The sequence below is a fragment of the Eptesicus fuscus genome, chromosome 2 (genome assembly GCF_027574615.1).
Source record: "Eptesicus fuscus isolate TK198812 chromosome 2, DD_ASM_mEF_20220401, whole genome shotgun sequence".
Lineage (NCBI taxonomy): Eukaryota > Metazoa > Chordata > Mammalia > Chiroptera > Vespertilionidae > Eptesicus > Eptesicus fuscus.
The window spans coordinates 42895088-42909883 of record NC_072474.1 but is presented as its reverse complement, the minus strand read 5'-3'; the positions used below and the strand labels follow the sequence as shown (position 1 = coordinate 42909883).

Genomic DNA, 14796 nt, shown 5'->3' with positions numbered 1-14796 from the left:
AGTTGGGAGACCAGGTTGTAGTGCTGAAACTGGCCTTTGTTCCCTCTGTGGCCATGATCTGTATGTATCCCATTGCCCACTCCAGGGCTACATCAGAGAGGACAGAAGCTCTGATGAGGCTATACAGGAGGATCATGATAAAATTCAGGATTATCATTTATGTATCCCTTCCTATGTACCAAATGCTTTCACATATCCTACCAAACCCCAAATCCTGTGAGATCCTCATTTTATAGGTGACAAAACTGAAGCTCAGAGAAATGAGGTGACTTTCCCAAGGACACACTGGCCTTGACTCTTAGCTCACTCTTATTGAAATAAGCTGTCTAACCATAACCAGCCATGGCATGCAATCAAGGACACTGTCAGTTTATGAGCTTAAAAATCAAGATCATACTTTGATAAAATCAAGGTAATACTCAACAGTACTTTGCTAATGGGTCCCTCCCAGACTCACCTTCCATCTGTCTTAGGAACTTAAGCAAGAGGACAATTGACAACAGTCTTACATAAGGTCTCTATGCTTCTGTTTTATATAAAATGGGAAAGATAATATCAGACTTTCTTATTTCCTAGGCTTATATCAAGAGCAAACAAAAATTATGTGGGTGAGACTAATTAAAAAGAATTTCCATTTCAATGCCTTGTTTGTCTCAGGCACACGGAAATTGATTTGGATTATGAATTCTGAGCTGGCACAATGAGGGAATGAATAGCGAATTTGCTTCTATAATAAATAAGAAAAGGATTTCAAGTTTATAAAACACAAATGCTTAGTACAAGGTATCTCTGACTTTCATTTTCTCATTGTCCTCACTTTCTTATTCAGTTATTATTTTATGTTTTCTCATAAGAATCCTCATAATATATCTAAAATTTTGGGAAAATAATCAAGAATTATTTTAGACACCAGCTAAATGCTCATTAATCTCTTTAACATGTCCTAAGAATTCAGGGAAACTATGTTTCCCAGACTTCCTTGCAATTAGTTTGGAGTCATGTGACCATCCTGGCCAATGGCATGTGGCTAGGAATTAATAAAGACCACTTTCAGGCACCTTTGCATGATCAGCCCTGCTCTCTCTTCCAAAGTGATTGAAGATGCCACAGATTGAAAGTAGCTGTGTCAAAAAAATGGAATATCATCTACTACTACCTGCAGACTGATAAATGCAAGAAATAGATTATTTTTGTATTATCATTAAGAGTTTGAGGTTATTTTATAGCAGTTAGCATTGCTTGTCCTCATTATGTGGTAAGAAAATTGGTATTATTCTACTCTTCGAGGCTGGCAAATAAGAGGTAGGAAAAAATAATGTTTGAAACTCTAGTAAAGACTTATACAAACTTACGGATCATTAAGCCCCAGGCATGTTTCAGTTTCTGGCAGAACCCCTAATATGATCTTCTGTTACTCATTTCTGGTTCCATATATTTGGCTTTTTCTTTTGAGAAGCTCTGTGTCATGGAAAAGGCAATACTTCAGGATAGGATTACAGTAAATGAATGAGGAGGAACCATCAAGCCCATCACCTGTAATAAAGTACAAAAATGACCACAAGGTATCTCCCTCCTTCTACTTTTTGCAATGTGACTTCGCAGCTCCTTCCATCAAGAGATAGAAAATACGCCCCCTGCTCTTGAATTTGGGCCATCTTGTGACTTCTTTTGGCCAATGGAGAGTGGCAGAATCATCATGGTTCGAGTTTCAAGTCTGGGCCTCTAGACACTGCTTGCATCTGCTCTTGCTCTTGGAACTCGGCCACTGGGTGGTCAAACGGGGAATTCTTAGACATACAGATCCCTGGGCTTCTCCTCCCAGAGATTCTGATTCATTGGGTCCAGGGATCTACACTTTTATCCAGTGTCAGAAGCAATTCTGATTCAGGAGATCACAGATAACATTTCAGAAAACCCTGTGAGTCCAGATTATGGAGCAGCCTCAACTCCAAGCATATTGTAAGAATCATAAAACATATATGAACTAGTGTTCAGTTATAGCCTAAAATGTGGGCGACCTTTGCAGAATTCCTGAGTTTGAATCTAGTCCTGACTTTGCATTTTCCTGGCTTTGTGATCTTGGATAATTCCCCTAACCTCTCTGAGCTCCAGTTTTCCTATTTATTATAAGGAAATCTTACCTAGCTCTTAAGTCTATGGCAAGAATGAAATGAGGTAAGTTATAAAAAGCACTTAACACAGAACCTGGTATACAGTAGATCTTCCTATTTATTATACTTCTCTTATTATTATACTAGAGGCCCGTTGCACGAAGAGATTCGTGCAATAGGCCTTCCTTCCCTTGGCTTCCAGCACTGGTTTTCCTCCTGCACCCAGGACCCAGGCCTTCGCTCTGGCCAGAGTCTGCCTTCTTCATCTTCGCTGCAGACTCCGGAGTCTGCAGTCTTGTCTTCGCTGCGGCACTTCGCTCCTGTAGATTCCTTCGCCTCCCGCCATCCCTCTCATAGCAGGCATCCTGCCCCACCTGGCCACTCCATGCCTGGAGCAGCTGGGCGGCCGCCATCTTTGGCCTTCTAATTTGCTTACTCACTCTGATTGGCTGTGGGCGTAGCAGAGGTATGGTCAATTTACGTGTTTGTCTATTATTAGGTAAGAATGGTTATATTTAAGTACTTACTCTTCTCAAAGGGCTAATTTACATTTCTGAACACCTCTAAGTTCCTTAATGGAAACACACATAGCCAGGCTCTGGAATCAGTCACACCTTGGACCCTGTCCATCACTTACTTGAGACTTTATCTCAGTTTTTGCATCTATGAAACAGGTATAAGCAGGAAGGAGAGGAACAAATTTGGTTTTGCTGGACTTACACTGTCAAAAACTCACCTGGGAGTAAACAATGAAGCTAAAGCTTACGTGGCCACCAAAGAACAGGTCAGGGGGACGAGGCACAGGATGTTCATTCGGGAAGATGGTAAAGGCAATCTCCCTTCTCCCCTAGCTCTTTCAATGCCTAAGCCAGGCCCTCCTAGCCCCTGCCTGAAAAAGGGTAGCCCTTTTAACTGGTCCCTCTGAGTCTCACTCTTCAGTTTCTCTCTCCACTTAGCACACCATGGCCAAAGTTACTTACCTAAAATCCTGCTTGCCTCACTCCTAGATAAATACCTCCAGTGGCTACTCCTATTGAATTGAATGTAAATGATTCATTCTTACTGCACACAGTAGGCTTCACCCCTCCATACAAATGACATTCCTCTCATTAAGAAGATGAATAATCCCCCAGTCATCAGACGTGGTGATGTTCTCCTGAACATTCTGATAGCCCAAGTTAGACAGCTTGCAGTCGCCAAAATTTGCCCACACCATCATGCCTTATGTCTAATTTCATTGCATTCTAGCCAAAATAAAACAAGACCCTTCAAGTTGTTTAATTTGTAATAATAATAAATTGGTAGAGCTAGACATTTTCCAATTTTTGCTGTTTTCACTGTTTATATCTTATTCTTATTTTTTGTGACATGGTTTCCCCTAACACTTTGAAATTTCTTTCATTTTTAAATCAGCTCCCAGAACCAGAAACCCTGGTTATCATAAACTACAGGCCTGGTGCACAAATTCCTGCACTGGTGGGGTTCCTCAGGGTGGCCTGCCAAGATTGGGCCCCAAATCATGCCCCTAGCTTGTAGCCCCAGCTTGTGCCCCCAGCCTTGCAACTCCACAGCCCTGCCTGGCACCCCACCTTGGTCTGGTGCCACCCCCATATCTGCTCCACCATCCTGCCTGCAGGGCAATCGATCAGGGCCCATCAGAGCTGGGTCCCCCACCCAGCTCCCACAGTGCCTGGTTGCCATCTGCGGGGCGATCAGCGGGGTGATTGGGCCTCCGCTTGCACCCACCTTGACCTGGTGCTGCTTGCTCACCTGCTCCATCATCCCACCATGGTCAGGGCCCATCAGGGCTGGCAGCCCTCCACTACTGCCCGCTGCCAGCACCACATCACCGATGCCTGCCATGTTCCACGCCACCCCCTGGTGGTCAACACCAGTCATAGCGAGCAGTCAAACTCCCTGTCAAATGACCGCCTGAGGGGATAATTTGCATATTAGGCTTTTATTATATAGAACTAGAGGCCTAGTGCATGAAATTTGTGCATAGGAGGGGGGTGTCCCTCAGCCTGGCCTGCACCCTCTCTAATCCGGGACCCCTAGGGGGATGTCTGACTGCCAGTTTAATCAGCAGTTGGACATCCCTCTCACAATCTGGGACTGCTGGCTCCTAACTGCTCACCTGCCTGCTGGCCTGATCACTCTAACTGCTCTCCCCTGCTGGCCTGATCACTCCTAACCACCTCTGCCTTGACCCTGCCACCATGGCTTTGTCCAGAAGGACATCTGATCTAATTAGCATATTACCCTTTTATTAGTATAGACTAGAGGCCTGGTGCATGAAATTTGTGCACGGGGGTGGGGTGTCCCTCAGCCCAGCCTGCACCCTCTCCAATCTGGGACCCCTCAAGGGATGTCCGACTGCCCTGGTAGGATCGGGCCTAAACGGGCAGTCAGACATCCCTCTCACAATCCAGGATTGCTGGCTCCGAACTGCTTGCCTGCCTGCCTTCCTGATTGCCCCTAACCACTTCTGCCTGCCAGCCTGATCACCCCCTAACCACTCTCCTGCCAGCCTGATCAATGCCTAACTGTTCCCCTGCCGGCCCAGTCATCCCCAACTGCCTTCCCCTGACAGCCCGGTCACCCCCAAATGCTCTTCCCTCCATATTACCTCTTTAGTAGATAGGGTTTTTTTCTTTAACATATTGGACAGTGTACCTGCCATGGTCTTCACAAACCAGTAAAAATGTAAACCCAAACTAAAAGTGTCATAAAATAAACTTAAACAGGAATTTCATGAGACCTTAGAAAGGTGTTATGATGTGGTTGTTTCTTCCTTTTTTCTTTCTTTCTTTTTCTTGATGTTTCAACTTTTGTCCTTTCTTTCTTTTCTCCTTTTATTCCTTTTCTGTCCTCTCTTTCTCTTAACTTTTCCTTTGGTAGAATCGTCAGTATTTGAATCTGTCTGGCTTCCAGAAGACAAAGAAGAGGGAAACACACAGTCATCTGAAGAAAAAGATGATCTATGATGGGATCGGTGGTGTTTCTGGATTTGCTCTTTTCCCGGTTTGATTGTCTTTTCTGCCGGCCCTGGCATCTTCAGGACTTGTGCATGGGCACGTCTTATTCATGTCTACAAAACCTCCCTGCCTTGGTGAAAACTGTAGGGGAAAAGGCCTTCCTGGGTGGGCTCAAGCCCTGCCCAAGGTGCTGAGGAACCAGGGTGGGGAGCACTCTGCACCGCCGCTGCAGAGCCAACCTCCGGACCTCGGGGTACTCTCCAGTAATGTAACTGCAATGTCCAGGTTTGCCTTCAGAAATTAGTTGTAAGTTACTTCCGATGTGAAACCCTACCTCAGACATTTCCATGTGGTTCCTAAAGATTTTAAACAAAACCCATTTACCTCCCTAACCTGGTCAGAAGTTTCTACCCAATGGGAGAGGTTTGCTGGGCAGCATCGCCCAGATATCACCGCCCATCTCGAATCACTCGGCTGGCGGCAAGGGAAGTTCCAAGGCTATAGTGTGTCGGGGGGATCACTCCATGGGGGTGCAGCCTGACACCCCAGGCTGCCTCTTGGAGGGAATAGCTCTGGGGGGCATGGCTGCCTCCCAGGCCTACACCCCCCAGCTGCAGATGGGAGCTGATCTCAGAGGGGGCGGGGTGGGGGTGTGGGGAGGAAGGTGTATAGGCAGCTCCTGGGTCTCCAAGGCCCACAGCCCAGGCTGGGACAGGCAGCAGATGGCTCCGGCCCTGCACGGGCACCTCGCAGGCCCAATGCCCGGGCCGCTGTGGACAGCTGATCATGCCGGCCGTGCGCGGGCGCCTCCCAGACTCACGGCCGGGGTCGTGGAGGGCAGCTGATCGCGCCGGCCATGCGCGGGCACCTCCCAGACTCACGGCCGGGGTCGTGGAGGGCAGCTGATCGCGCCGGCCCAGTACTGGCACCTCCCAGACCCACCACCCAGGTCGCGGAGGGCAGCTGATCATGGCGGCCATGTGCAAGCGCCTCCCAGACCCACGTCCGGGTCAGGGCGGGCAACTGATCATGGCAGCTGTGCAAAGGCACCTCCCAGACCTACGGCCAGGTTCAGGGCTAGGAGAGGATCTGGCCGGAGGGCAAAGCTGCCTCCTAGGCCAACAGGCTGGGCTGCTCGCTGCCTGCTCTCAGCGGCAGCCTTCCCTGGGACTGGGGGACTCCTGCGAGCCTGAGAGGACTGGGCGCCGCCATTTTTGTCGCAGAGTGATGGTTAATTTGCATATTACTCTTTTATTAGATAGGATAGAGGCCTGGTGCATGGGTGGGGGCCTGCTGGTCTGCCCTGAAGGGTGTCCTAGATCAGGGTGGGGGTCCCCTTGAGGGGTGGGGCCAGTCTGGGTGAGGGGCCTGGGGTGGTTTGCAGGCTGGCCACACCCCATCAGGGTGGAGGTCCCCACAGGGGGGCATGGCCAGCCTGGGCGAGGGGCTGAGGGCCATTTTCAGGCTGGCCATGCCCCCATGGGGAGAGGGTCCCTGCTGGGGGACGTGGCCAACCTGGGTGAGGGGCTGAGGGCCGTTTTCAGGCTGGCCACACCCCCATCGGAGTGGGGGTCTTTGCTGGGGGCAGACCGGCCTGGGCAAGAGCCTGGGGGCAGTTTGAAGGCTGGCCAAGCCCCCAGCTTTGTCTGGAAGGATTTCCAGAAGGTCTCCAGAATGTCTCCTGGTCTAATTAGCATATTACTCTTTTAATAGTATAGATGGTCACTTGCTTGGATAAATTCTGAATTCTGAGCTCCCATAATCATGTCCTGTGGCTTACTTCAAGATTGGAGGGTGGGATCTCCACAAGTAATCCTTGGCAGCCAAAGTGGCAATGAGCTATCTCTAGTGGTGAGCAATGCCTAGACTCCATAAAATGTGACAAAGTTGACTTGCATTACTCTGAGCATGAAGAAAACTGAAGAAAAACTAAAACAAAACACTGTAAACATCGAGAAATTTGCTTAGAGCTTCTGGTACTGAGCATTTTTCTGAACCTGAAGTGTTCCTTCTCATATTTTATAATCTTTTCATTGTGGCAGGGTTGCCATGGAGAAAGAGAGATGGAAATACTGAGGGGATGGGAGACAGGCTTGGCCCTGAAAAGAAACTGCCTGTGCTGTGTCCCCAACACCTTCACTGAGAGCAGCAGGAAGCATTGCACCATGTGGGTGTTGAAGGGTCTTCTAAGGTCTTCTAATGGCACTATTAGGGAATCTGGACATGTCTATAGACACCCCATAATGCCTGTTAACTTTTTCTTTTTAAAGTTAAAATCCCATTTAACTGATTATAAGCCTTTCAGCTAAGGAGCCTGGGGCCTGGGCTATCTAGAGAACGTTTGTCAATTCCTGGAGATGAATTGAAAACACCTGAAAAGGTAACCTAGCATAATAAATAAATAAATAAATAAATAAATATATAAATATTCTACTATTATTATTAGTGGTGGTCTTGTTTTGTTCCTTAAAATGATTATATGGGCCCTCAGTATTTCAGGAATCTCTGAGAATTATTTATGGGAAAGAAAATATGTTTTAACATTTTAGCAAAGGAGCAAAGTCTTATAAAAGCCAGTTCAGGAGAGGAGGAGCATCTGTGTTTCTCCTTTGGAGTTAGCTGAAAATATGGCAGTTACTCCCAACTAAAATATGTCTCAAAATGTCCAAAGGAGCAGATAGTCAGGTCAAAGTTTATTAAAGTCTTTAATTGGAATGCATAGCCAAATCAAAACATATTATAACTTTTTAAACAAACCTATTCAAAATAACTATCCATAAGCTTTTTTTGCCACCAGATATCAAACTTTAAGGTGCATAAGAATGGCATGAAGCACATATTTAAAATGCATATTCCTGTCTTCAACCCAGAGATAGCAACCAGGTGTCTTTAATAGACAGGTCAAGACCACAATTTGAAAACCATTTCTTTAGACTTTTAAAAAACAAACAAAAAAAGATTTCTGAATACCATTCATTATATCTTGTTACAGAGCTTACCAAGGAAGCATTCTTTTGCCTACCAGTCAAAAGCCAAAAGGAACTATCATGTGGCTAGCTGTGTCCCTTCTCTATTAGGAGGAAAGCAAAACCTCCCTCTTGGCCCAAATTGGTCCAATGGCCAGTGATAGCTACAAGGGAGGCTGGGAAAGCTGGGAACAGACTGTCATGATCAGTCTAAGAGCTTCAGGGCCCAGCCCCTAAAGGTTGGCACACTGATGCAGTGAGGATCCTGTCCATAAAGGTGGAATGGAGACTAGACAACACAGTGCTACTTTGAAAGGGAAGGAAGCGAATATATGCTGAATATCTACTATATGGAAAGTTCTGAAACAGATGCTTTCACATTTTTTAAAATTCCCATTTAACGTAATACCCTCCACTACCAAGTAAATAGAGCTCTTTGCTTTTAGCACATGACCTATGATCTCTTTCAGAGTTATTGCAGTAGAAGTCATCACTCCAGATCCTTTCCTAAAAAGATTGCCTTTTAAAGTTTCCCTTCAGCATAATTTTAATCACTCAAAACGGAGTTTGCAAGTTTGTCTCTTAGCTACACTATATTTTATTTTCTTTATTGAGGTTCTTTGTTTCTTTTGTTTATTTCTGGCAGTAAGAGAAAAATTTTCATGCAAACTTGGGGCATAATACTTTCAATCCATTAGAGATATGAATAAAAGGAATCAAATCCCTTCCCTATTATTCCAAAGATTAAAAATCATAAAAAACTTAAGGCCCCCAATGTACTTATTATGTGGTATATGGTGATTGCTCTGAGAGATTGGGGGATTAAAATTTTCCTTTTGTTCTCATTCTTTAAAAGAAAAGTAAATACAAAGAAAAATGGTTAATACAATGCACCTGCCCCTTCCAGGCCTTCACCGCACTATTGTCTATGCCCATGGGCTGTGCATATGTCCATATAAATTCCCCCGTTAATCTCTCCCTGCATACCCACCCACCCCCAGTCTGTTCCATGCTTCCATGTCTCTGTATGTTTGCTTTTAACAGACGCCTAAGCGTTCTTGGGAAATAGGAGTCATCAAGCTGTAGGAGAGTACAAACACTTCTCAGGGAGGTTAAGCCAGGGCTATTGGGGGAAAGCTGAGAGGGGTCAGCCTTCTAGTTCATTTCAGTGGAGGTTTTTTCCTTTTCTTAACAAAGGTAGATCGTTAGGGATGCTCAGTGCTGGCACAGGTCCAGAGATCCATGACAAAACTGTCCATGTTTCCTATTTCAGTTCCTCAAATCGAGGCCCTAAATTCTGGTGCCATTTACCTTGGGAATCTGGGGAAGCTTCAGGAAAAGGAGGCTTCAATCTTCACACACCCTGCTCAATTATAGTCAAGTGAGGCCAGCTTTTATCTCGGTCCAGAAAAGACCGGGACTTAGGTGGGCAGGATGTTTTTTGGCACAACTTATATATAATTACATTCAGGACAAGACTGTGTGGAGTAGGGAATGGAATCCAGCAGGAATATAACCAAAGAGGATTGTAGGCCCTCAAAGAAATATACCCCACATGTAAGAGTCCCAGTGGGCAAATACTTTATTTTGTAAGCCAACCCACCCATGGATACATACGTGCTAATAAAAATATACCATATGTAAGAAGCATGACTTCCGAATTTTTCTTGATAAAGTAATTGAATGCTGACTTCCAAGACATAGACCCAACTGTTCCCCTCTTGGATGGCAAATGAAATGCAAATATGTGGTCTTGATTATCATAGTGGAATAGAGATTTGACAGATTTAAAACATTATATTTCTGCCAAGATGATTACACTTTCTTTTCTTCCTTCCTTCAAAAACAATATTATTATTTTCCATCCACTTTTCCAGCTGATGGATAGATTACAATGGCACTGAGATTTCCAACCCCACTTGGCAGGGTTGGTGTAAGGGTTGAACGTTTTAAAGATTAGCTTGGGCTCATTTTTATGAACTGGGAAAAGGAAAAACTATTTCTGCATGTCAGATTTGCAGATTAAAGACACGCACGCTGACCTGTGGGCTGGTGGAAGTCACTGGCGCTTGCATTTGCTTCCCCATCTCTCTGGAACACACAAGTGGGTGGCCAACCCCAAGGGCACAGGGGCCTGAAGTCATGTTTCCATCACATCTCTCTCTGGTAGGTTGGAGGCCAGGGGACACAGGGGGCACCAGACTCAAGAAGGAAAATTACACAATGGAACACAGAGTTACTTTTTAGACCGCATCTCACCACCCGAATGCTGTTAATCTTGATATCATGAGTACATTTTTATAGTTTTGAAAGGATACTAAATTTTCTGAGTGCCAGGCTTTTAAAAAATGTTTATTTTCTACATCTTAAACATTTAATGCTGCTGACTGGAAAAATCAACTTGAAATTTAGCAGAGGCATGATATTTTTGTGAAATACATATTTTTTTTCTCACATCCCACCTGTTAGGATCAGGGTACTTGATAGCAAACAATAGAAACTCCAGATAATTTAGATTGCAAAGGAATTAATGGGAAGGTTGGTGGGTACCTTACAGATCTGATGGAAAATGCAATAGAATGAGGCTTAGAAAATACTCAGGAATGAAAGGAGGTTGATGGCAAAGGAATCAGCCAAGATCTTGACACTGGAATATTCTAGATAGGATACTACTTCTGCATAGGAGACCCAATTGCCATGGGTGCCACCTCCACTGGACACTCACTGCCCCCAGGATCTTGATTCGACCACTGCCACCATGAAACCATGATTTGTTCTGTCTCTACATCTCTGCATCACTTCCTATATGTTCAACATGTCAGGTGGGCGTTTCTGAAATTAGCTGAGTCAAGGTGCTGTCACACCTTAGCTGTCTATGGCTGCCAAGGGGGAGTCTATGGTGCCCTTCAACCTTTGTAGACTTACATAAAGGAGTTATCCCTAAATAAAGACATCTAGATAGTGTGGTGCCAAGAAAGTAATAAACGATCATGTCTAATTCTCCCCATCAAATATCCATCCATGTATCCTCTAAATCACCTGCTAATACTTTCCACAGTGAATATATCTCTCCACTAGAAAATATCTACTCATAATTTCTACTTCTTTTCTATTTATCAGCTTTCTCACTAATTGGTTCCATCATCCAATCATTTTTACCTTTTTTAAAAAATACTTTTCCTTCTATTTCTTTTCTGAATAATATCTTATACCCTTCCACCTTAATGACAATACACTATATCCATGTATAATCTCCATCTCTTTAAAATGCTGAATTTTTAAGGCCAAACCATGCAAGATTCTTTCACAATACAAAGCATGACTGCAAATCAAAAAAGCTGGAATCTTAACCGAAAGTGCATATCCAGCTCCTAAAAAAGCATCTTCACGTAAATATTCAACTTGAGGATATTTTACAAAAGCAAACTTGGTGTGTTGCCTCCCCTCTCCCCCCAAAAAAAGGGACTAACTGACATCCCGCTATTCCTTGTATCATTCTCTACTACTGGAACCACGCTCTGAGGTGTTTTAAGAATATTGGGGAAACATGTTCAGTTTTTGGAAAGGCTAAGAATACATTATTATTTTCCCACCTACAAATTCACTATGAAATACGTTAGAAATTATTAGATTCCAGTAATAAAAGATACCTTTATCTTCTCTCCTCCATCAGAAACTTCACAAAATGGAAAGCATATGTGTAAACAAAACTAAAAGTATCACACAAGTTCAGCCCGTGTGGCTTAGTGGTTGAGCATTGACCTATGAACCAGGAGGTGACAGAATTCGATTCCTGGTCTGGCACATGCCCAGGTTGTGGGCTTGATCCCCAGTGGAGGGAGTACAAGAGGCAGCCGATTGATGATTCTCTCTCATCACTGATGCTTCTACCTCCCTCTGTCTTCCTCTCTGAAATAAATAAAAATAAAAAGTATCACACAAATAAAGTCAAAAGGTTTAATTTTATTGAATAAAGAAAGTTCATTCAGGGCTTACACATATCATATGAATACTTTAGATTATAACAGATTATAAATCAATAGCTGATTGGAAGGAAGGAATAAAGAAAGCAGTTTATATTTTCAATGTAGAAAAAAATCTAATCGCTACAGATGTCTTGTAAAATTCCCAAAAGGAGGTCTAGCCACGTTTATTGTTTAGTGGATTTTCTTCCCTTTTTCAAGGGATGAAAATGAGATTCAATGTGTATATTATTGGTTACAATTAGTATAACAGCTTGAAAAAAATCATGAGACAGAAGCATAAATATAATATAAAAAGACAAGATTTTAAAATTGTATTATAGGAATATTAACTATAATAAGTGGAAAAGATACATTAAAATCAGCACTGTATTACACTAGTTCAAAACAGAGCTCATAAGGCAGACCAAAACTGATGCGAGTTAAGAACAATGGTCTGTTTTTAGGAAGGGTGTCCAGACAGACACCACCACAAAGAAATGCCAACACTAACTATGTGGTCCCCTCTGGTTACTCAGTGAAGTGTCAAAGGTGGAGGGACTGGTTAGCAGCTCAAGCTTTCTCCAGGGATTTGTAGTATTCCACCAGCACAGTCCAGGCCTTGGGAGCCATGAAACCCTCAGGAGGCTTCTGGCCATCTCGAGCAAGTTTGCGCATTCGTGTTCCCGAAATAAATTCAAAGTCTTCATGGCTGAAAGAAAATTATGTCACACCTTAAAAAACTTAAGTTATAGGAAAATATTAAGAAGCAATTGTTCCTTCTGTTCACAGTAGACAAACTTACTTAAAAAAAATGGATAACATGTACTTGTGAATATCAAGCTGATGTCAAAGTTATCACTGAGTAAAAATACCACATTATTGAAAATCATCCAATTTCAGAATTGGCAAACCTATTTTAATTGACATTTTTACTGAGATCATTGTAGATTCACATGCAATTATAAGAACTAATACAGCAAGATCCCAGGTAGCCAGTTTCCCCCAATGGTAACATCTCACAAAACTACAGCATAACATCACAACCAGGGCATCAGCACAGAAACCATCTACCATCCTCCTCAAATCCCCCTAGTGTTATTTAGCTCATTTCCCAGGGTGTTTATCTGGTTCTGTGCAATGTTATCACATGTGCAGGCTCATTTAGGCAACCACAGTTAAGGTCCAGGACAGTTCCAAAACCAGAACGATCCCTCAGGTTGCCCTTTTATAGCCATACCCATCTCACCCTCTGCTCCCCAGCCCGTGGCAACTACTAGTTTAGAACTAGGAACTTAAAAAAGAGAATTAAATATAATGTAGCTAGCACAGATTAAAAACTTTTAGGAAGGTTGAATCTGAAAGGCTAAATGCATATTGGAACATTAAGAAAAAAACTGGAATTTCATAACAGCAACAGAGAGTAGGTAGCAATAATTGCTATTATTCCATTGATAAGCTACTACAAAGGCAGTGCCAGCCCTTCTCATCTTCATACATACAAAACGCACCAAAGCCCTAACACCATTAAGCATGTGGCACCTACAGCTACTACACATATTAATATGTCTACTGGTAATTTCATCCTCTTCCCTCGAACAATGGGACCAACTAGAGAACAGACCAGGACCCAGCATGAGTTCTGGGTCACTCAAGTCACCAAATCACAGACCACATTTACTCCCTATTAGAAGCTCTATGTTCCCTCCCATTTCATTATCCCTGGAGTTAACCTGAGGATCCCGTGAAATCATAAACTGCCAAGTGGCCCTTCCTTCTAGAGGTATGCTAGGTATGTTTTAATCATCACATTCCCAGGAATCTATATGAAGGAAATAGTCAGAGATGCAGACAAATATTATGTAGAAAGATACCTATTATGAAAGTTGTTTTATGATAGTCAAATATTATAAATAACCTAAAAGGTGACGGTTCTAAATAAACGATGGTATAGCCCTGAGGAGAATTACGTAGTTATTAAAGTACAGCTAAGGGTGGGGAAAGATGTTCATGATGTAATTAATATGTGAAATAATCAGAACAGAAAACTTTATACATAATACCACTGTAGTTTTGTTAAAATACAAGGGATGGGGGGAGGAAGGCTATAAAGAAATACATGGAAGCGTTAATAGGTTATTTCTACAAAGTGGTGTCACGAGTGCTTTTACTTTCGTTCAACATGTGTTCTGCAATTTTCTACAATAATGATTTGTATCAATTATCAAAATCAAATAAAATATCAAAAACAATTATGAGTAAAAGCTTATTTTAAAAATCTCTATCCAAAGTGATGTGTAATAATTTAAATTCCTTTCATTAGGCTGAAACCTTCATCATTTGGAATGCCACCCCAATGAGAGCAGGTGAGCAGGATGCTGCTGTAGCATGTGCTCCCTGTTCTGGTCCCACCGCAGTGGCATTGCTACCAAGCAGAAGGCACTACTTCTTTCATTCAGACATGTGACATCTTCTAGTCGCCCTGTCTGCGCTTCCTATTCCCTGCACTACCAGAGAAACAAAAAGACACACAGATACTCAGTATTTCAACAGCCCTCACCTTCTCAGGTAAAATACCTTTTAAATGTCTATACAAATTTTCAAAGGTGGCGAAGAGAAGGAAAGGGTAATGGAGAATGCCTCAAAGCAGGCTGGATTCAGTTTAAATCTAGAAGGTATCTCCCACTTCTGTCATCTATGCAATAGGCAGAAAAGTCAGAGCTATAATACTAGACTGGCCCGTGCAGATGAAATGGTGACCACAGTTGAAACATGAAGT

The 14796-nt window shown here is 43.2% G+C and overlaps 1 protein-coding gene across 2 annotated transcripts in view; it reads right to left on the bottom strand.

Moving 5' to 3' along the window:
* Window positions 1-11998: 11998 nt before the first annotated feature.
* PAPSS1 (3'-phosphoadenosine 5'-phosphosulfate synthase 1) overlaps window positions 11999-14796 on the bottom strand; it is a 99986-nt gene continuing 97188 nt past the window's right edge. For both annotated transcript variants that reach the window (XM_028158613.2, XM_054726733.1), the window contains one exon: window positions 11999-12729. In XM_028158613.2, coding sequence (XP_028014414.1) covers window positions 12591-12729 — 139 coding nt within the window. In that variant the 3' untranslated portion in view covers window positions 11999-12590. The remainder of the gene's footprint in view (window positions 12730-14796) is intronic.